The 23569-nt window shown below is 38.7% G+C and overlaps 1 protein-coding gene across 2 annotated transcripts in view; it reads left to right on the top strand.

Moving 5' to 3' along the window:
- Positions 1-23569, top strand: part of DAPK1 (death associated protein kinase 1) — an 82819-nt gene that overhangs the window by 28103 nt on the left and 31147 nt on the right. For both annotated transcript variants that reach the window (XM_066181716.1, XM_066181717.1), the window contains exon 3: positions 13246-13467. In XM_066181716.1, the coding sequence (XP_066037813.1) occupies positions 13246-13467 (222 nt within the window). The remainder of the gene's footprint in view (positions 1-13245; positions 13468-23569) is intronic.

The following is a 23569-nucleotide window of genomic DNA, read 5'->3' as shown; positions in this document are numbered from 1 at the left end:
GTGGTAGTGTTGATATTTTATTTCATGCAGTGAAAGAGATCCAACAAATGAATAAGGTGATGATGCATCTATTTCTCATATTAACTTGATACAAGCTTTTTAATTTTCAGTGGTCTGTTCTTATTTCTCATTTAAGTTCTGAAGAAGTTAGATGATCAGACCTCCAAAAACTTGATGTTTTCCTGTCTTCTCAAATTCCATCTAGAAGTCTAACTGGGAACCTCATTCTTGTTCCACGAGGAGCACTTAGGCAAATAAAATGCGTGCTTAACCTGGGCCCGTGTAATTATTCAGCAGTCATGCTCCAAATTTGCTGTCTCTCTAGTGCTGTACAACAGCACTTCCAAATCCTACCAAAGGAAGACAACACTGTGTTTTTAATGAAGTGAACTGGTTTTGGCACCGATGATTTTCATCCATTACTTTCACAAGTATGCTGTGATTGTTGCTGTAGCACAAAGTTCTAACAGAATGTATTTCCACATTAAACAAAACCAATATCAAAGTAATAACAAGCAGTGTTCTTCAGTTCAGCTTATTTTAACATAAAGCTGCCTAGTTTGAATTGCTAAGTCATAGGCTTTATACTTCCTTTAAGGAAAGGGGTTAGAGGCAGTTATAGGGATTTGGCTAGAAGTTAGCTATATAAAAAGAAAAATATTGTCACTATCTTTTCTTCCCCCTCCAGTGACTGAATCTGTACTATACTCTCAGATTGGACAGCATACAGGTGTTGCAGTCTTCTCTGTCTTCAGGGTTAAATCTATATGCATGCAGTACGCCAAAGAAAAATTATTTTATTGTGTTTTTGGATAATCGTGCCATTTGGTTCAGTCATGGTGAGACTGTTGATAAAGAGAGGAAGTATAAAAACCTAAAGCTAACTGAATGAATTATATTTACATCTTCAGAAGAATAGTGGATTGAAATTAGAAAAGAAATATGAAACTTCATACCTAACAGAATTTCTGTGAGTGGAATTTTTTGGCAAATGCAGAAACTTCAGATTGTACTTTAAATGCAGCAGTACTTAAAATGAACTGAGTTGGACCCAAAAGCAAATGGGTAGGTAAATGTTCAAGAATTTCCCACTGAAATACTATTGCTTAAGGAACAGATTTTTAATTTTTTTTTTTAATACATGTGAGAAGGGGAGGATGTAGGGGAGGGGGAGACAGTTTCTATATTGGTCCTGGTTATTCAGCAAGACTTGTAGATTAAATCCTTTTAACCATGTTGCAGTGATGGGTAGCTGTGTGATGTGCCATCTGCTTAACTGTAACATCTGTTTAACTGTTTAGTCAAACTTAGTCTTGGTGCATATATGCTTTTACTTTTTATTTGTTCATTAAAGGACTTCTAACAAGTAATTGAGCTATGTAATTAAAAGGAAATAAATAACCTTGAAAGTAGCAGAACTGTATTTTTTATGAGGTATGTAGAAGCTTCAAATTAATAACTCAGATTACTGTTTATTCCCTTTTTTGGTAGATTAAAGTATTTGTTTAAAACTGTGTGTGTTAACCTGAACATGCAATGATTCCATCCATTTCATACATCCATATCTTAGGACATAATAGATTCTGAACAACTCTTTCTGTTTTCATGCTAAATAAGCCCTACCGCTTATTAAAAGCACTGGGCGAGTGTGAACATCATGTCTGGGATTCAGCACTCTGTTTAATCCAGAACAGAAGCATAATTGTCAGGTTGGTGAAAATCATTAGAAGGAAACCTTTCTGATGTATTAAAAGAGCACAGTGAATGGGATGAAGAGGACTGAAGCTGGTAAACACAAGAGATAAATAGCCCATGAAACCATACATCTTGTTCAAAAGTTAGTTTTAATAAAAAGTGAAAGGCAAACAAGTTGTGTTTCATTTGTATTGCAGAATTTTGACCAAGAAAGACTACAAACCATACAGCAGAAGAAATGGAGCACATAGCAAAGTGTTGCATCTGTTGCCACAGTGGTGGGAGAGAGCAAGGCTAGTGTATGCCGTGTATTGTAACCAAGAAATGCAGTCACCACTGTGGGGGGAGAAAGGACAGGAGAGTGAATACTAGGAGGTGCTATGCTCCAAACCCTTTTAAACCTTGGGCTTGTCAGGTTTGTTGCCATTACCATTATTTCTAATCAGGAGGTGAAATAAACTCATGAAATGGTTGCAGCTGTGTGTTAAAAGTAACAAAACGCTTTATTCAAAGGTCTTCATTTGAAAGCAGACACGGTGTTACATTTAACAGATGGGAGCTGTTTCTGTGAATCTTCAAGTGCTTCCTGGAATGATTCCATTGTATCAGTGTTGAAAAGAGAAATCTACCCAGAGAAATAGTTCATTCAGTGTGATTTCTTAAGTCTTCTCGTGTACTCACTGGCATTAAGTTTTACACTTTTAGACAGCATTTTGTGTGAAGTTGTGTCATGTCTTGATCATAAGGTAATGATTTCATGTGTATTTTTTTCATTTACTTTGTACATGAGTTTTATAGATCCGTCTTTTATTGAATACGAAAAAGAAAATTTTAAAGGTTACTTCTAATGCCGTAAGAAATTTAAAGACAACTTGGGAGAACAGAAATGAAGTTAATTTTACAGTTATCTAAATTGAGGGAAATTGAGTCATTGGAAGTTTTTCTTGCCCTTAAAAAAGATGAAAAGTCAATAAAAATGTTAACCTGAATTTAAGACTAACTAATGAGGCATATAGAAATACAAAAATTAGGCAGTATCAAAGGTTAAGCTTAAGAATTGATTGGAGGCTTAAAGATGCATCTTTCTTACACAGCATTTTCTTCTGAGCAGGTGATTTGTGAAGTACTTAGTGAATTTTCTATTACATTATTAAATTGTTACCTGCCAGTTTGGGTTTATGGATGTTAATACTTGTTTAAAGTCCTAGATAGCGTCCATTGTCTAATATTTTTAAACAATTATGAAACGGTTTCATAAGCCTTGACTGTCTCACAATTGCATGCTTTGTGTGGTAGTTTAGGTAATAAATATTTGTTGAAATACTGTATATATTGGAAAACAGAGCTTTCCGTTCTTTGCTGTTACTCCCATATTATTCTTCCTCATTCTTTTGAACAATGGTACCTTTAAATTGAGATAAATTTGAGTTCAATGCAAATAAATTCTTCAGAGGTGATGTTCTTATGATTTGTTTATATTAAATTTGCGATATGTGTTTCTGTTTTAATGCTTTGTTGTAATTTAATATCTTTGCTTTTATTTTGGCAATCAAAAGGGTCTTGAACATTAATAATAAACTAATAAATTCATATAATGTGCTGAGTTGGAAATGACCTCTCAGGACCATGGGGTCCAGCTCCTGGCTCTGCACTGGCGTCTGCAAGTAACTCACCATGTGCCTGAGTGTTGTCCAAGTGCTTCTTGAACTCTGTCAGGCTGGGGCTGTGACTGGGGCCCTGGGGAGCCTGTTCCAGTGCCCAAACCCCCTCCTGATATGCAACCTCCCAGACACAGCTACAGGCCTGAAGGTCCTGCCACTGGTCACCACAGAGGAGAGATCAGTGCCTGCCCCTTCTCTTCCTCTCATGAGGAAGCTGTAACTGCAGCGTGGTCTGTCCTCAGTCTCCTCTTCCCCAGGCTGAGCAGATCAAGTGGCCTCAGCTGCTCCTCATTCAGCTCCCCCTCAAGACCCTCCAACATCCTTGTGGCCCTCCTTTGGATTCTTTCTAATAGCTGAGTGTCCTTTTTATATTGTGGTTAAGCATCATTTACTTGTTCCTATACTGTAATGCCAGGCTATATACTGACAGGCTGAGAGAGCAGGGGTTTTCGGCCTGGAAAAGAGAAGGTTCTGCAGGGACCTTACAGCAGCCTTTCAATACCTGAAGGGGACTTAGAGGAAGGCCAGAGAGGGGTTTTTCACAATGGCATGTAGTGATAAAACAAGAGGAATGGCTTTAAACTGAAAAAAGGAATTCTTGTAGTAAATATTAGGAAGAAGTTCCTTACTGTGAGGGTGGTGAGGCAGTGGAGGAGCTGGTTGCCCAGAGAAGTTGTGGATGCCTCATCTCTGGAAGTGTTCAATACCTAGTCGGATGGAACTTTGGGCAGTCTGGTTTATGCGAGGTGTCCCTGCCTATTGCAGGGGAGTTGGAACTTGTTGTTTAAAGTCTCTTCCAACCCAAACTGTTCTATGGTTCTATTAATGTGTGATGCATCATGACTCACCTAAACATTCCTTTAAAGCGGTGAACCAATCTACAGTTCAGGCACATCTATATCAAGGAGTTGGACTATGTAAGGACACTACTACAAATTGTTTTGAACTGAGAATCAATGCACACAGATGACTGAGTGCAACCAAAAAAACCACAGCTGAAATTCAAAGAATAAATTTACTCAATTACCTCCCTAGCTGAAGGATTCTGAAACAAGGCTGGGCAGCAGACACAGAATGAGGGCACAGGCACTGTCAGGCTCAGTCCAATCCTGGCAGGCAGCAGGGCTGCTGCTGTGCCCATTTATCCAGGGCCCGAGCACGTGTAGTTTAGCACCATGCTGTGATCTCCCTGTGCTTTTTCTGGTCTCTGCTTTGACATCTCTCCCAACAGGGAGTTCAAGCATGTCTGGGATAGGGTCTACAAGTCCCTGTAAACACCTATGTTATCTCTACACAGAAATTCTGCTTCTCCAGACAGATAGAGGATAAACAGTAGGTTTCCCTACATATGGGTTCCCCCACTGATATTCTCCAGCCCTTGGCATTCCCAGCCTGAGCAAATCAACCATCTTCCTTGCCATTCTTCCCCTTTTAACCCTTCCTCTGAACACAAACAAAACTTAGATCACTTTCTGTTCAAGTGTTTTCATAACTGTTTTCACATTGAATCACATAATAAAGCATTTCTGTCTCTGGTTTTCATAATTCCTTCTACTCTTCTCCCCCCTTCAAGGTCATATGCCAACACCTGGGAATCACACTGAGCAAAACTACTTGTACCTCCATGGGGAGAATTGATGTAATCCAGTCAGAACACAGGATTTCACTGAAATCCTGTTCAATTTTGAGCTATGAATTGAAACGAAGCCATTTTTAAAAGGAAAAAATTGTCAAGGAACTCTCCTTGCATAAAGGAGAAGACTTCATTCTCTTCTGGTTACATAGCAGCCATATTTGGCAAGGGCTATGCATTAGCCTTCAGACAAACTACAGCAGCAGGATGAAAATACTGCAAGCATTTTGACTTTTAATTTCTTTTTCAAGGTGCTATGTTGCTAATTAATACCCTTTTCAAGGATTGAAACTCAGTTACTTCTTACAATAAAATATATCAAATATCTATTCAGTTCACAATATAATCCCAAAATATAATTGATTCATTTTTTTTCCTGTTTTTAAAATCTTCAGAGTAATATATATAGAGATGCTGTGCATATTCATATGTACACAGAGTGGCTGAAACTTGCGCTTTATTCTACTTGATGAAATTCAGCCCAGCGGCGAGATTGCATTTTTTCTAAGCTTCCTATTTGTAAATGTGAAGAGTTCTTCAGTCATCTGCAGTTGATGTTTACTGCCAAATTGCTGATACAGGAGCCTTCTCTCTGCCTGATGGACTGTACGAGTTAATAAGTGCTTTTCAGTTCAACAAATGCATGCACAGGTGTGTGCATGCATTCACGCTCCAACTGTTTAACTTGTTTGACATTAAGTATGTTGGGAAAACTTTATCGTGGTTCTCTCAGCAGAGTAAGAAAATCACAAGCAGATGCCGATCCTTTAGGTGAGGGTGCTGGGGAAGGGACGTGGAAAGTTGTGCAGGCATGCTTGGTCTTACATTTGACATAGAGGCACAGTACATAGCTGTCTTTCTTCATCCCCTTCTCTCCCAGCCAGACACAGCCATCTGATTAATCTGCTCATGCTTAACTAATTACTGTACTGAGGAGGTGTGTTCAGTGAGATGTGATCCTGACCAAGTCCATAAATGGATAAAAAGGCTCCATAGGGAGCCTTGCCAGTGGCAGGCACCTGCCTTTTTAAATGTGTGGCACAGGAAACAGTTTAATTCTATGATAAGCCACCCTCACAGTAAGGAATTAAAACACTTTGTAACACTCAGTACTGCATGCACGTGCATATCTGTACACAGACAAAGTAATAGACTCTTGTCTTTTCATCTCGTTTTCTCTTCCTCCCCATCTCCAATATAACTATTCCTATGAAAATTTTCATACACTACTTGGAACAGTACAAAACATTTAAGAAATAATTTTAAAAAACCCCAGTAAACCATGTATATTTTTCTGAGATACCTTATTTAGATCTGTCATAAAACTTTCTGTCATGCCCTTATGTCCTCCATAGGACTAGTGGCTATTCTGGGTATCTGAGAAGACAGTGAAGAAAATCATTTTTCAGTAAGCTTAGTAAACATCTAGAGAAGTCTGTTAGCAAGGTTATAAAATTACAGAGATCAGCAGAGCAGCAGAAACCTCCAGTTTCATCTGTGTTTTGTGCTGAGGTTGACAGCACAAGAGGATTTCTGCAGAATATAAATACATAGCTAAAAGGCATGATGATTTGTTTTTAAAATAACCAAACCACAAAAATACGAGGCACAAGCTTTAAAATGCTGGAGAACATAATGGATTGGACAAATTCTCTACTTCTTTGTGTTTGGTTTCAGCTGTAATAGAATTAGTTTTCTTCTTAGTAGCTCATACAGCGCTGTGGTTTGGATTTAGCATGAGAATAATGTTGGTAACACACTGAGGTTTCCATTGCTCCTCAGTAGTGCCTGCCTCAAGGCAAGGAGTTTTCAGCTTCCTGTGCTCTGCCAGCCAGCAGGTGCACAAGGAGCTGGGAACGACTGCTCAGCCAGGACAGCTGACCCAAAATGGCCAATTTTTGCCATGTAATACCATACCATGAAAACCATACCCAGTATATAATCCAGGGGGAGTTTGTCATTAGAGAGAGGAAGTCACTGCGGGGGGATGGATTTGGGCATCGATGTGTGCTGAACAATTGTATTGTGCATTGCTTCTTTCTCTTGAGTTTTATTCCTCTCTCTCTCTCTCACCCTCTCCTTTCCATTGCTATTATTATTGGGTTTATTAGCTTACTTTTTTTTTTTTTTTTTTTTTTACATTATTGCGGCTATTAAACTGTCCTTATCTTAACTCTTGAGTTTTTAATTTTTTTCCTGGTTCTCCTCCCCATCACACCATGGAGGGGCTGGGAAGAGGTACTTGATTGGCATCTAGGGTTAAGTCATAACACTGTAATTCTTTATTTTCTGGTCCTTCGTGCAACCTGACTTCAGTTACACAGAGTTATGGTAGGTAGTTCAGTCCATAAATTTGCTTAAAATTTTGACTTAGCCCACCTGCTTCTTACACTGCTTGAAACCTCAAATTCTGATTGCTTCATGTTGTCATGTCATAGATACTATCAAAATACTTCTATTAAATTAATTTTTAAGTTAACAGTTACACTGTTCCGACTGTATATGAATAGCTAGTACAGCAGAAGTTTCAGTTGATCTGTAGAGACAAAAAAGGTATCTAAATAAATGATACAGTAATAATAGAGTTCATTTTGAAAATTGAGGGTTTTTTAGTTTAAAATATTACATAAAGGAAGAATTATTTTTATACTTTGCATGTTTTGGTAAAATAACTTTAAATATTTGATGTATTCACAGTGAAGGATAGTCAGACTTAGCATCACATACATTGGGTCATTATGGTGGAATCTCGGTACTTTTGGAACTTGGTAATTAGACACCAAAATTTATTCTAAGTCAGAAATAAAGAAAAAATAATTGAAAAGATGTGGAGTTTATAAGTGTATAAATTCATCTGTGCATAACAAGGAATTCAAAAATTGGGAGTTACCAGAACTCAGAAATACCAGGGGTTAGTGCACTTGGGGTTTTTTATAAATCTGTCTGATTTTCCCCTTTGCTTCCCATTCCTTGCAGTTGTCCTTTTTGTCTTTGCTGCTTTTCAAATATTTCTGAGGAAAGTGTAGCAGCATGCATTATATATTGTTGGGTGTAAATTGCAACTTCATTTTAACTCTGCACCTGTTGGAAGTGTACTGCACAATTGCCTAACACGTGCTCCTCTCCTGCCTGTGCACTTGCAGCAACTCAACTTTTTATTGTTCCACAGTCAGATCTAGTTAAACCTTATGTTTGCTTTTCTATACTAGTAGTACTTGAAAGAGCCAGTTCTTAACAGTGATCTCTGTGGTCCACCATCAGTTTCCAACTGGTTTATTCTTTTGCTTAGTCACTCATGTATCATTTGAGGAGCATTTTCTCTTTAGCTTAAATACGGTATCATGTGCAACGTCTCTTTTTTCTTTTCTTTAGTACAGCTTTTTTCATGTGACTCCCAAAATTACTACTTCTGTTACACTATGGCCACCGTGCCCTTTCCGATAACTGTCTATGTGCAGCCTGAAACAAGTTTATGGTGATTAATAGGCTTCAAGTGCTTCCAGCTCCTTCTCCTGCCAAATATAGGTGCTGTTCCTTCGTGTTACCAAGTGGTCAAGTTTGTGGACAAGTGTTCCTTTTCTTTGGAAAAGGCTTGCATACTGCTGCCTCACCAGTGAGTTTTGTGAGAGCTAACCTTACTAGCAGAAGCAGGTCAGATGCCTTTGGTGACAGACCGCTGTAATGGATGGCAGTGATTGCTGGCAGAGCTGGCTGATGCTGGGATGCTCCCGGGGCTGCACATCCCCTGGTCCATTGGCCTTCCCTGCAGCAGATCTCTGAGGAAAGACCAGTGTGTGTACAGTATGCTGATAGGTGTTCTGTTGGAGGAAACAAGTGGCCCCATGGTTGAGTTTGAGTTTATTTCACAGGCTAATCTAATACTATTATGTAAATCTCTTTCTGTTGGATTAGTGTAATTTTAAAAAGAGAAGCCGTCAAACAAATAGTAAGAGTAATTGAACGTCAGTACATTGTGTTTTCAGAGTTGTGTACTGAATAGCAAATTTTTAAATAGGAGAAAAATTCCTACGTGTTAAAACATACCAAGGCATCTAATTACTCTGGTGGCAAATTAATGCCTTTTCCTTACTCCGATTTCCTGCTTCCATTAAACTTTGAGAGCATTCTTCAGAAGATGGCATGGAAAATTGCCCCATTCTTCACCTGTTGTGGCAATAACTACTCGAATATTGGTCCCTAGGGGTTACTTGACCAACTCTGTCTCCAGCTTTCACCAGGTTCTTGAGGCAAGAGTTTTACCCCTCACAGAATGAACTAGCTGGGGAAAGGTGGTGCAGACGTCTGGGAGTGGGAAGGAGTAAAGGGTGTCTGCCACCCCTGATCACTGTCATCATCTTTGTGGAAAAAATTAAAGTACTTTTTTGTGTTTTCCCTTTGATTCTAAATCAAATGTCTCTGTGTTTAAAACTTTCCTTAATTCATGCTAATGAGTAGTTGTTTTGTGATCCCACTAAGCAAGAATCTATAAAGGTTGACATATAGGGGCTTTTTTGGTGCTTCCATCCCCTGTCTGCATGACTTTTGCTTATACATGCATTTATTGTAAAGGGCAGTGTGTCTCATGATGTAAAAAGAATGCAGAAATGTCATGATTAGGTAATGGGTAAATACTTGTTCTGAAGTGAGTCTGAAAAATCTGGATGTGGATGTATGCCAAGTGTCCCACAAAGAGTAGGTTTAGAGTAGTAATTAAGGGCTGGTTGAGTTAAGGATTACAAGATCACAAAACAAATTACTATTATTAGCAGAAATATTTGTTCTTACTTCAAGTTTTCATCCTCTCTTTCTGTTTAACCTGATTCTGCTGTGTGGAAGAAGAATGATGTCAGAAACTTTATTAAGTGTAAATTTGTGATTTACTTCAGGGTGAGGGTGCAGGGTGGTTAGGGTAATTTTATTCTAAAAGAGCAGTCATTTTTTTACTCCATGCACTTTAAATCAAACCTACAAAAGCAAGAGAACTTAAAAAACTAAGGGACTTTTCTGGCTTTGAAGATCCTGTATGAATGAATGCTAAATCTGAAAATATAGAATCTGTGGGAAGATATTACTGGATATTCTATGAGTGTTAGCTCATGGAAAGCTGATTTATATCAGCTTGTCGCTGCAGTTCTACATGGGGAAGCCCAGTAAGTTCCTTTTGATTTTGCACATCTCCTCTGCTTTTAAAACAGGAGTTTAGAGAGAGTTGTAAAATGGTGTGGCTTAGGGATCACAGGCATGAAACAGCCCCTTTGATTGCAGCTTAAGTGTGATCTGCATGTACAGCGTTTAATAACAGCTAATTCTGCAGTTGTGTGCTGAATAAATACCACAATAGCAAGAATAAAAAGGTTATTTGGTGTGTAACTGGCACTTACTCAAGATACTGGTTAGTTGATAACTTTCTTCAAGTCATGAGCAGTGTCTATTTTGGGCACTTCACCTCCTATAAGCTGTGGATGAGACCAATCTTTAAAGTCATGTGTTTTAAACAAAGTATTGTACTTCTGATAACACTTCTATATTGAATAGAAATAGATCACGGCATCCTTCCAACAGGTTGTTGTGAACATAGAAAATAGTGGAAGACTGAAAAAAATAAATTACATCTCTCAGATGAGAGGAGATCTACTTCTCTTATGTAGATCCCTTTGTTCCAGGAGGTCAACATCATTCTGTAACGTCATAGTTGACCCATTGCCAAAATAAGATTAAACACTTAGCCTTAAAGGCATCGGAAGTGTGGCTTTGGGGAATGATGTAATTCAAATATGAATAATACTATGTAAAAATCCTCATGTCAGGAAAACACAGACAACTCTAAATCCCCATCAACTTTTATAATTAAGTCTTCTTGGATATGAGAGTGTATTGTATGTCTGTGTAGTTCAGGTTTATGTTTTTCCTTTTTTTACTCCAGAGGTGATGTTAGGTGTAATTTTGGTTTTAGTATTATATTTTGGGGGTTGTTGTTTCTGGGTTTGTTTAATTTGCATTGTAGGGATTGGGTAGGGATTGCGGGGGGGTGGGGTGAGGAGGCAGGGTTGTTTCTTTTGTTTGTTTTGTTGATTTTCCATACTGAAGGGGGAGCTTTCGCTAAACTTAGAGACTGAGCATTGATAAGAAAGTGGTTAGCCATGTAGCATACAAGCCTGTGGATGAATCAAAAACAGAAATAGTTTTCTTCCTCTATCGGGCATTTTAGACTTCGAGTCTGAAAGCCAGCCATGTGGTCAAAAGACAAACAGCAGCTTTTGACTTCCTTGTTATCCATGAGCTTGAGTAGCTGTTTGGAGATGTGATGATATCTGCGTCTGTCTACTACTCCACTTCGTTGTTTCTCTGAAACTGTGAATTTTCTGCAAAATTGACTGCATTTTAAATAAAGCTTTGTATCTCTGTCAAGATGTACATGCTCTGTGGGAGAGTATGAGACAATCACTTGCTTTTCTCATTGGAAACAAGAGCCAGAAAGGCTGTGTTTTCAATTCATCAGTGCAAGTACTTCTACCCTAGCAGTGCTAAATTGCTCAGACCTTGGAGATCAAATTCAGTTTTTGTGAATTTGGACTGAACCAGACAGAGGAGGCTGATGGCCTTAAGACGCCTTGTCTAGCTCTCTGCTGCCAGTGTAGGACAACACAGGTATTCCAGAGGTCTGTGGCTCTTTCAGTCACATATGAATGTCTTACATGCCAAAGAGCATCTCTGATAACACTAGCAAGCCAAGTCCAGGCAAGTAAAGCAGGTCTTCCAACCTGTGTGTGATGGAGAGGAGGATATGGTGTCCTCTGAAGCACTGCTCTGTCCACTGCAGTTTGTAATAACAATGTGGGGAACCCCGTATGGCAAATCTCATCTTTGAAAACTTTGTGTAGAATTGGGGGCAGGTGGAATTTAAGTCAAAGTTATTTTTCATACAACATAAAGTCTTCTCTCAAGTTCATGAATTGATTTCATTAAACAATGAAGAAGGAAACTTGAATGGTTATCATAATACTAAAATAAATCTAAACCTCAACTTAAGATAGCTGACTTAAGACTTCTCTCAAAGTTTACTTCTCTCACTACCCATGGCTGCATTCAAAGATTTCCCAGGTGGTGGTGGCTACTCTAGAGTGTCTTTTAAGGGTTCATATGAGAGGTCCTGTCTTTACCCTGCCCTTCTACAGGTGACAGTCATTTAGGCTTGTCCAACTGCATGTCCCAGTTCAAGACCGTGTGTCACTCAGCGTACTGTGTGGGATCAGCATAGTAATGGTGGCATGAAATGTGCAGCTCTGAATGCTATATGGCTGTTCAAGTAGTCAAACCTATTAGGGCTAGCTCTGATTTATATGCTGTTCTGAGTCTGCTTTAGAGAGCAGCCCTTCTTCAGTTAACAGAGTAGGCTAACTTCAAAAAGTGTTCTCATTAGCATCATTCTGTACTTCTGTGATTCCTTCATATGGTGAAAAAAGCAGGGACAGAATTTCCTGAGAATCCTCAACAAGAGATTACGGAAACTTAAAAGAAAAAACATTTTAGAAATCCTGTTCATTCTTTAAGTCAACATTAGACTCCTGGAGATTTCTGATCTAGATCATCCAGCAGCAGCAGGCTTGTAAATCAATGATAGTGTGCTGGAGTCAGCAGCTTCCTGGAGATTCTTCTGGTTTGTAATACAAACATAGGTTTTGCTTCTCAGTGCCTTGGTACTTTTCTTATCTTCAAACTTGTACTTAACAAGATGATAGAGTAACTGTAATTCTTGATACTATTGTATTTATTCTGTGCTTCAAAAATCCAAAGCAGTGTCAGGAAACACAGTTTTGTTTTAAAAACTTACTAAAAAACTAACTTGAGGATGGAATAAAATGAATATTGACAAATCATGTAGATTGTGAGAAACTATGAATTGTCCGAACTTCAGAACAAAACAAAAATATTCATCAAGCATATGGGAGGAGAAATCCAGAAAGCATTACTTTTGCCCAGTAATCCCCAGTGCACGTATTTGTCAAGAATCCAGTGGTCCTCACTGATAAGGTGTTACCTTTTCTGAAATGTGTACATGTGATGCAGCAGGCATATCTTAAATAACCTTTTCCGCCTCTTCTAGGTTTTTTCCAAGTGATGTTCTAGATGGCATAAAAAGCAGTACTGTACTTAGGTTAAGCAGAGTTAAAAGCTGATTTCCCCCACCACAGTAAATAGACTACTCTTAACTCTAAATTTTCTAGAACTGAACACTCATCATCTCTTTTTTTTTAGTGGGCAGTTTGCTGTAGTGAAAAAATGCCGTGAGAAAAGTACTGGTCAGCAGTTTGCAGCAAAATTCATCAAGAAAAGGAGAACGAAATCCAGCCGTCGTGGAGTAAGCCGGGAAGATATCGAGCGAGAAGTTGGCATACTGAAAGAGATTCGTCATCCTAATGTGATTACACTTCATGATGTCTATGAGAACAAAACAGATGTCATTCTTATTCTGGAGCTGTAAGTAACTCTAGAGATACATGGACAAGCAGGAGAATACTTGTTTCTTTGGTTTTTAAAAACAGACACTTTGAGGATTGCAGTGATTTAATGGAAGTTCCTTATCACCCCAGAAGAAAATAGATAATAGCCTTAGTAATCTTCATTTCTAAGTCAGTGTTGTAGCTTCCTGATTTCTACATATTTTTCACTCTGCATGCACTATAAAGTTAAAAAAAAAAGGCAGCATATTTAGGATTTCTTTTTTCTGGTTTCGACTTTAATCACTGTTGATGTTGTGCATCCAGAAGAATAGCCTGGAACTAATTAAACTGATTTGAAGATCAGAGCACAGGAAAATAGAGATTCTAAGTGGAGATTAGTTTAGCAAATTTTACTGTGTTTTGTATTGGTGTGAAGTGGCCTCAGTGAATGCTTTTTCTCATTCTCTAGTCCACACAGAACAGAATTTTCCCAGTTCTCTTTTGTTGAAATGAGAACTGAACTTTCACACTGTTTCATACTGGTTTAATTCCCAATTTTTCATCCAATGTCATTGCTAATAGATTGAGGTAAACATGTCAGCAGAGACTACTTCTGCATTTTTTCAAGTGTGGCTTCCATTTCCTTAAAGCCTGCAATTGTAGGAGTTAAGCATTAGTCACCTGTTAAGAATTTGTCAGTGCCTGCTGCTGGAATGTGCATATCTTTACACAGATGGTATGCTGGGCACTTTTTATTGCCATACCTGCTCAGTATCAGTTAACCATGCTTTAAAATAAGAATTTCATGCAAGCAGAAAACTTGGTACCAGAATCTTGGGCAGCACTTGTGTCTTTTTCTTGGTTGTTCATGTGATTTTTCATATGTAGGTTTTGTCTTCCTGTTTACTAGCCAGAAATGGTATTTCCACTTTATAAAGATACTTCAGTGTTGCATGGTTTCAGTAACATGTAGATTTACAGTAAGATTTAAAAAGAAAACTGGGAAGTAGCTTTTGGAGTTCATTTTTTCTATGGTCTATATATGCATGATACTACTTTTTATGTTTATGCAAACATATTTTTACACTTCTAGTCCAGCATATGATGGACTAGAATAGTTGTGGTCTGCCTTGGTTTTTTAGTTCCAGTTGTATAAACTTGCATTAGTTTGCCAAATTTGGATCATTTAAACAAGTATTTTTTTCCAAACTAAATTATCATCCTGTATAAAGTAAAAGTTCCCTATATGCTTACTATTTGTGGGTTTTGGTCAGATTTCTTTGAAGTGTGACATGAATATGCAGAAAAATTAGTGTGATGCCTCTTCCTCTCCCCACTTGATACCAATCTCATGTTTTCTTGCTCTATAACCTTACTGTCAGAATATTGTTGCTTCTGCAGCTCCTTCTGCTCTGAAATCTATCCAGATGAAATCAGGCCGGTGTCTGTACTTGAAAGCTGTGAGGGAGACGTAATGATGGCAGTGGTAGGAGGAATGGGACTATTCCACCCACCCCCACTTTGCACATGGAATAGGAGCTCTTTTGGCAGCAAGGTTGCTGTGTGTGTGTCAGTGTGTACCCACTGCTGCCCATTGAGCAAAAGAATGACAGTCTGCATATTTCATAGGCTTGATGGCATGAAGTTCAGCAAACTATTTGCATTGCAATTTAGGTAATTGTTTTGCGAGGTGCGCAATCCCTATAAAGTTTCAGTTGGAGATTTTTTTTCACTTTTCCAAACTGCTTCGTGAGTTTTTCAAGTTGAAGAAGTGCTATTTTGGATATCACAAAGGCAATGCATTTTTTTTATTTTGACAGGAAAAGATGACGTTAGCAGTCCTTTTGTAAACTTGAATATGCTAACTGCTACAAAGTTTTGTAGTTCTCAAAATCACCGTGATGTTACATAAAGCTATTGAAAAGACAGGATTGTCATTTTAATTGCATGCTTAGACATTAAATATGTAATCCTTTTTCTCCGACGTTCTAATATTCACGTTTTGCCTAGGAACCTACCCACTGGACTGTCTTCGTTCTTACAGAACAATTTCATATGAACAAAAATAAAGCTGAAATCTCATTAAATAACCTGTTTCGCTACCCTCAGAATGTACCCTAAGTGTCCATTTTCCACTTAGTATATTTCCTGGCACTTGTGTTCTTTTCTGACTACAGTTATGAGGCAGTATGCCACACAGAGGCACAATTTTGTATAACTGAACAACTGCAGCTGCCCTTTTGTTGCCATATGTCAACACACACAGTCCCAGGGCAACAGGGTCTCTGGCCTGTTCACTATTTATTTTTATTTTCTGCTTCAACAAGAGGTTTGCTATATTGCATACAACCTCCTAAACATTTTTCTGTCTTACTAATAGGCAGTTTCTCAGTGTGAGCAGTTAACTAGATGAGGGAGTGTGGCATCAAACTGGAAGATGATTAACTTAGATTGGATATTAGAAGGAAATCCTTAACTGTGAGGGTGGTGAGGCACTGGAACAGGTTGCCCAGAGAAGTTCTGGGTCTCCATTCCTGGAAGTGCTCAAGGCCAGGTTGTTTGGGGCTCTGAGCAGCCTGGTCTAGTGGGAGGTGACCCTGCCCGTGGCGGGGGAGTTGGAACCTGATGGAACTTAAGGTTCCTTCCAACACAAACCATTCTCTGATTCTATTCAAGGTCATGATTTATATGCAGGGATATGTGGGCAGTTGGTTAATTATTGCAGTGGCCAAGCAGGTCCTCACAGCACTGAATACAACACAGAGCTACTTTATCCACATAGGTGTTGGGAAGTTTTTCTTTCAACTACCTTTTATCAGTAAACTGATTTGCCAAAAAACCCAAGTTCTATGAAACGTTTAATTTATGAAACTTTTAAAACCAAATTCTTCCTTAAAAGATTCAGCAGCCACAGACAAGCATGAGATATCCTTTAAGAAACTTTTTTTTGCAGTCTTTTGGTACATTTAGAGCATTCTGATGTATTTTCATAACTCCAGGTCTTAGTGATAGGTGTCTCCTTTCTTGACTTCGAAATAACCTTTTAAATTCCCACTCTGTGGACTCTTTCATCATCTTGAAAGGTATGTTATACATATTACATACAAACTGGAAGCCACTGTCTTTTCCTCATCTAACTTAAAACCTTAATACTTTTCTTTTTTTTCTGCTTTTATCATACAAATAATTGAATTTGTCAGAACTTCATAGTACATTTTTCTATCCAGCTGCAGCAATTAGAGTCTGTTATGTGTTAGCAGTACTAAGCTATTTCTAGTGAACTCTGCTGAAGCCATCATTTTTTCAGACTTCACAGTCTAGAAAGTACAGATGTCTCTGCACAGTAATAATTACTTTATTTCCTCAAGCATGTTTTGCACCTACTTGGTTCCCCTTTTTCTGGCCTTGGATGCATAGTTTCTCTCTTCCGTTTTATTTTCTCTTCCACTTTATTATGTCTTTATTTGGACTGCAGAAGTAAAATATACTCAATCTGTTGTTCTTTGTGGAGCCTTGGTTATGGTTTCTTGCTACAACACAAAAAATAAATGTTTTCATCCTATATTGTACACTTATTCCTTAGAATTCACCAAAGCAATGCAAGTGGTCTCATTTTTTAAAATGACTTGGTAGCAATACCTGACTCCTTTTACTTGGAAGCTGTGGATGGAGTTAGCAAAACTCATACTTTTCTCTGCAAAAAAAACCCTTCATTTCTGAATTTGAAATCTTAATTTAAGTGGTTAACTCTTGTAGCATGGTTCTGAGCGATTATTATCTGTTTTATACATTTTTTAAAAATAGCATTTGAAAGTGTTAGAAGCATTTGTGTATTAAATACTAGAATTTATGATTCATTTGAAAGCATTAATTTTCTTTTAAACTTAGTTCTGTGCATGACACTGTCTCTGAGTTTCTCCTTTCTTGGTAGCTTCATATTGTTAATCAAAACAGAACAGTGCAAGGAGAGAATGTTACATCCTTGTTTAAAAATTATAACAATTTGATCATTGAAGAGTAAATAAGAGCAAATAACTGAACTCTTTAAATTCTTCTTCTGTCTTCTAAGGGCTTTAATTTAACTTTTTACAGTTATGCCTGGGAAGAGAGTTATAGCCTGTCTTCCAGAGAAACTTGAAGTCTTCGTGGGGTTTCTTTAATTTTTAGTTGTCTTTTGCTAGAAATACCTCTAAGACTTTTGTTGATTTTACCCATAAGTAAATCAGTTATTCTCCAGTGGCCTTGCACTGAAATTTGAGAGGACAATTAAGTATTTGGTGCTTCTGGGATGTAACAGGCAGTTAGCAAACCCTGTGACACTAATTTGTAGATCTTGTGCCACCTGTGGATTTCAAAATCCTAAGTTCAGAGCCCACATATAGATGCACTATATGCATATATAGAGAATATGTAGGCGGGTTAGAACAAAGGCTTGACAGAGATGACAGGAAAGGCTCTAGAGCTGGTGTGACTGCCACACAGTGAGCATGTCTCAAAGGGAGAATTGGTTTCTGTAGGCCACAGTCCCTGAGCAAAGTCATTGCCCTTTTTGTTTGCTAAACCGGAATGTGCTTCATATATTAAATTTGAATGTTCTGGATGAGATCAAAATACTGCGGCACTCAGCTGGGCCAAGGTAACCACCTGCTCTATCCAGAGTCTGGGCACTTCAGGAACTTCAGTAAAGAAAACCTGAATACCAGTGGTGTTTGAGTGCAGAAGAGATTCACAGGAGTGATCAGGCTCACCCTCCCCTCCTCCCCCCACATAGTGGGATTGAACTGCTTAAATTATAGTCCAGGTTTTGGTGTGTGTGTTCTGGCTGGCCATTGAGGCCAATGCTTCTTGTTCAGTATAATTGAAGAATTTAGGCACACTAAAAAGAGAATTTCAGGACAGTTAACGTCTCTAATAGAAGCTGAACAAAAGAAAATGGAAAGACGTGATGCTGGAACATGTCTTTATTTTTCTGGTAGCTAGATAATGGAAAATTGAAGTGCAATGTTGTTCAGCCAGTAGGTAACTTAATGAGCTAGCCGCCCTGTTCTGCTCTTTCAAAATGTTTTGTACACTTTGTACTTCCGAGGAGTGGGTTAGTAACTGCACGATTCATAAAGGCAGTGAAATGGATGCAAACCCCCTTATTCTTACATAAAACAGAAGTAATAATATATGAATCTAGTCTTCAGCTGACAACTGCATAACTGGCTGTCATACAAGATACATTTGACCACAGAATCCCTAGGGAAAACATTTCTTTTACAAGGTGACAGAAGAAATATTTGGACTAGAGAAGAATTCAGATTAACTTATCAAATTGCATTTGTTTAAAACTGGAATAAATTGATGGCATGCTTCTTTAACTTGGTTTATGTTGTTTTGAAATCTTAAGGAAGATAAATGTTTCTTCAAGGGGTGGGGGCCTAGATTTTAGGGTTCATTTGTAGATTTTTAAATGCATCAGAAATACTTAGGTAATCATTATGTCATCTAGGTGCTATTGCATAATACATAGTGAGATCATAGCATATGACTGAGTCATTACGAGGTGACCATGCTGACTTTGAAGGTTAATTGATTCTAAGTTCCCTGAGCAGGTTCCCATAATGACTTCCTCTGAGATCTGGCTATAGTTCTGTTTCATAGCTAAGAAAGCCTGGCAACTTGCAAAAGCACTATCCAGAAATCCTTTCTCCATGGGCGTGATGTATTTTATTTCCCAGAGGGAGGTGTGTGGGTTGCAATCACATCTGTCAACCTTCCTTTGGGAAGACTGGGAAATGCTTTTACCACTATTGCATTTTATAAAAAAGAATGCAGTCAGCTGAAAGCTTTAATTTATTTCTCTCATTTCAGGAAAGCTAGCGCTTCTGCCTAGAAGTATCAGTGAAATAGCACATACCAGCTTTGCTCTTAGTGAAAATGTTTATACAAAACACTTCTAAAAACATGTCCTCCACTACTTTAAAACAATATAAAAGTTCATGCTATGATGATGGAATAGGTTTACTCAGCCCTTAATGACTTTCTGTGTTATAACATGGTCAATAATACATTAGAATTAGGTGAAATTAAGATGTGACTGCCACAAAGCACAAACTCTTATTTTATTGAGCATGATATTTCAACAACATATTAGGACTGCAAAATTATGACTTAATTTAAATGTAAACAGAAAGGTTTTATACTGAAACGTGAACAAATTAATGCTTTAGAGGAAAAGAGTATGTGAAGGTGAACATGGAGGCTTTGCAGCCGTAAAAGAATTTAGCTGTGACTTGACTTGTAATCAGATTTCTCTGTTAATCTGAATTGGTGAGTATAGGTTGCTGTCCATCCTTTTCTTTCTAGCATTTTGGCAGTTAGAGTTGTCTTAGGGCACAGAAGAACTCATCAGGAAGCTGTCTGGTAATTCCTACCAGCAAACAGAGGAATTGAAAGCTCTCTGCTTCCTGCGGATACCAGGCAGAGATACTCCAAAGTCTTCTACAGGAAGATGCACTAGTGCTTGGTGAGCCTTTTGCCTCCACTCCCTTCAGGAAGCATCTTTATCCAGTTGGTGGTTGGGGGCAGCAGTCTTTTGGATGTTGGTTGTGTGGGCCCCCCTGTAGAGGCCCAAAGGCAGGCTGAGAGCAAGTTTGCATGGCTTGGGAAACCCATGCAATGGTTTGGTTTCAGTCAGATTGCAGCAGACTGTGTGTGCATCAGCATCCCCAAAGCTAATTTAGAAACAAGGGCCCATTGTAATGGAGGTAGAAGCAGTGTACTTCTTGGTAGAAGATGTTCAAAAAGACCAGTCAAAAGTGATGATATATGAAGTTACCTGTGCCTTCTTCTTTAGATTAACACTGCTTCTGTGTGTGAGATGGGATATCCACACTGGTGCAGTGGGGCTCTCTCCTTGCCTTCTGGCTCCACTTTTGGAGGCTCTGGTTCACTAAAACATGCAGTGTTTGTATATCGTGGGACTCTGTTACACTGGCTGAGGCACAGGACTAGACAGTGCAAGAGCATTTTAGGAGGCTTTTGAAGGCTACGGTAGGTTACACAGCCTTTACTGGCTTCTAACCCATTTCTTCATCTGTGAAATCTGGAAGTCTAGTCAAGATCATCTAGTTATTCTACATCTATAATCCAATGATGAAATCTGTGAAGGCCAGTGAAATCTTCTGATAAATTTGAGGACATTGTAATTCAGTCAATTAATTGTGGAAGCCAAACTTGTAAAGTATGTTGACTCTGGACCTGTATTAACCCTCCATGACTCCCTTGAAGATTGCCTTGCAGTGATACCATGGGCTTTTGTATGGCCATGATAGTACAGCTTAATATCAGATCTTTCTGAGTCAGCAGAAGGGTAAGGCATAAGCAGTCTCCTGACAAGCACGAAGAGGAAGCTGAAAAACACAACTTCCCATGTGGAAATGGGTCACTGCCTTGCGCGTGTGAGAAGGGCCCCTTTTGGAGGTTGCCTGGCATAGAGGGACCTTTCTGGGAAGCCAAGCATTTCTGAGCTTCCAGCCGAAGTTCCTTATGCATGCTAGTATAACCTTTTACTCATCATTGCTATAAAAATGCTTTTCTCTCATACTTTATGTCCCTACCATAAGTAAGCAGCAGGAGCAGCTAGATGGGCACTGTGCTTGCCAGCTATGGCAGTGCCCCAAGCTTCTGGAACTCGCCCCTTCATCTGAGGAGCTACCAGCAGAATTCACAGTGGCCCCCTCTCTGAGGTGAACCCACACAGGATCTCCTCCTAGACATCAAGAGTGAGATGTGTAACATGAGGGGGCACACCAAAGTCCCACAGACCAGAGGCACAGCTACTTCTGGAACAACACTTTGCGTGCTTAACAGCTCGTCCCTCTTCACTCGCCTACTCATTCAGCAAGGGCTGCCAAGTCACTTTGGGTAACAGTACTTAAGCATCGAAGAAGCACACAACAGATGGGAAAAATCTTCCGCTTTTGCTAATGGACTTTCAGTTTTAAAAAAAGAAAAAAGAAACATTTCAAGTCTTTTACCTGCTCTGGCCCTCAGTTTTGAGATTTGCCAGTATTAGGTATATTATCTGTGAAATACAGATAACTTTTTATTGCACACAATTATAAGGCTTATGATGTGCATTAAAGAAATGTCACTACAATTAACCTGTGATGAAGACAGAAGAATAGTATTCAGCAGTACAGAATCAGAATAATTGCAGATAAGGAGAAACTGAAGAATCTCTTACAAATGCAGGTATCTCCAAAAGTTGCAAACTTTAGAAATTGAATCTTTTTTTGGGGCTCTATAAGGAATGTGTATAATCAGTGATAATCATAGATGACTATTAAGTTTCACAGACTGTGTGTCTTTAAAATGCCAACAGGAGTAAGAGCAGGCTTTACCAGCCATGAAACATAACATCACCTGTGTGACACTGTCACAGTCTGTTTGAGGCTGCAGGGTGGACAGTACAGTGCTTGGAGAAGACATTGCCTCAAATGCCTGCCTGAGTACTTCTCTAGTATTTGTGATGGCTGATGTATGATTTAAGCACCAACAGGGGCTTTTGCTGTTTTGCAGGGTTTCCAGCTGCTTGAAAAGCAGGACCAGATGCAGTCTTTTTGTGCAGTCTTACGAACTCTTACTCAGCGGAGGATCCCTCTTCTCTGGTTCCCCCACCTGTGTGATAGCTAGCCCAGTGCCAAACCATGCTGAGTGCACACAGGTGATGTGTTTTGCTGTGGCTGCTGCCACAGCTGCCCAGGGCTGGGGCAGTAGCCACAGTGAGTCTGCCTCCTCCATGTGGCGGGGCTGTGCTCCAGTTTACAGTCACTCAACAACTGCAGCCAACATCCACTTGTAAACATGCAGAAGCAAGCTTCATGTGATGCTAAGGCCTTTAGCCCAATAATTGGAATTTAATGTCACCATTCAGTGCAGTGCTGCAGAGGTAGGACATTAACCTGAAAACATTTTCTTTTTTTTTTTTTTTTTTTTTAGTCAGAAGCAAACAATGAGAGAACATGCGTGTGTCTGTCTATTTGAAAGATGCTTCTGACCAGCCTCTGTAAAATAACAAGTTGGATTTAATCATTAGGAATTCCATTTTAATGTCTCTACAACAGCAAAAAATCATTGAAATGACCTCCCATCCTTACGGTCTATAATTCTTATGTTTTAATGGCACTTTGTTTCAATAATTGCTTTCATGCAGAAAATATTACAACACAAATAATACCCAAAACAATACTCTCATTATTGTCTAGGCAGCTCAGTGAAAGCTCCAAGAACTCATTAAAATACACTTTTCATGCAATTTGCATTACAATAATGCAGTTCAAGTCTTTTAAAAAGTAGACGTGATAAAGAAGTCAAATGTATTTCCAGAAATTTGCCCAAACTATTTGCCTATTGTTATATGTTAATCATAACCTCATGTTTTGTAATCAGAGGTTTAAGTCATGAACAGATTATTTTCTTTCCCTGCAGAAAAGCAAGAAAAATTAGGTTGCATTCTCTGAATTTGTTTTAGTATCATTACAGTTAAAAACACGGGGTATTATGACCATTTTTGCAATCACTAAGACTTTTCCAAGTAATACCCCTGCTTTCACAGATGGGAAAAGTAGTTTGCCACAGTGGGGAGTCATACATCCTTCAGCTGAAATGTGTTTGTCTGTTATTTGGGAATAGCTGTAATTCTAGCACTTCAGTATCTCTTTATACTGTTGACTGAGTCAAGAGCTGCTTGACTGAGCTGAGAAGAGGGTCAGTTTCTCTTTATTCCTCTCTCTCTCTCAAATGCCAGTCTTATCTCGTTTCTTTCTGCAGTTGGACTAGAACACTCGCTGGAAACAGTCTTAAGGGCATTTCATTGTAGAAAAGACATTGTCATGTTAGAGCACAAATACAATATAGGTGCTGCATGTAATACAGTATTTCAAAAACAGAATCTATTTTCAAATAGTTGGATGCTCTGGGGAGTTTAGAAACTAAATAGTAGAACAGCTGCCAATAAATATTTCAAAATAAACTTTAAATTTTTTTTATTTTTCAAAGAGGGTGTAGAAGTCTGATGTTTTACTGATATGAGCCAATTCATGTTTTATTTTGTAGATAATGTAGTGTCCCATTATGTTAGTATGTTTTGA

Source organism: Chamaea fasciata, unplaced genomic scaffold, assembly GCF_029207755.1.
Source record: "Chamaea fasciata isolate MVZ Bird 193981 ecotype frontalis unplaced genomic scaffold, bChaFas1.0.hap1 SCAF_4, whole genome shotgun sequence".
NCBI lineage: Eukaryota > Metazoa > Chordata > Aves > Passeriformes > Sylviidae > Chamaea > Chamaea fasciata.
The sequence above is the reverse complement of the archived record's forward strand: the minus strand, read 5'-3'. Positions and strand labels throughout refer to the sequence as shown.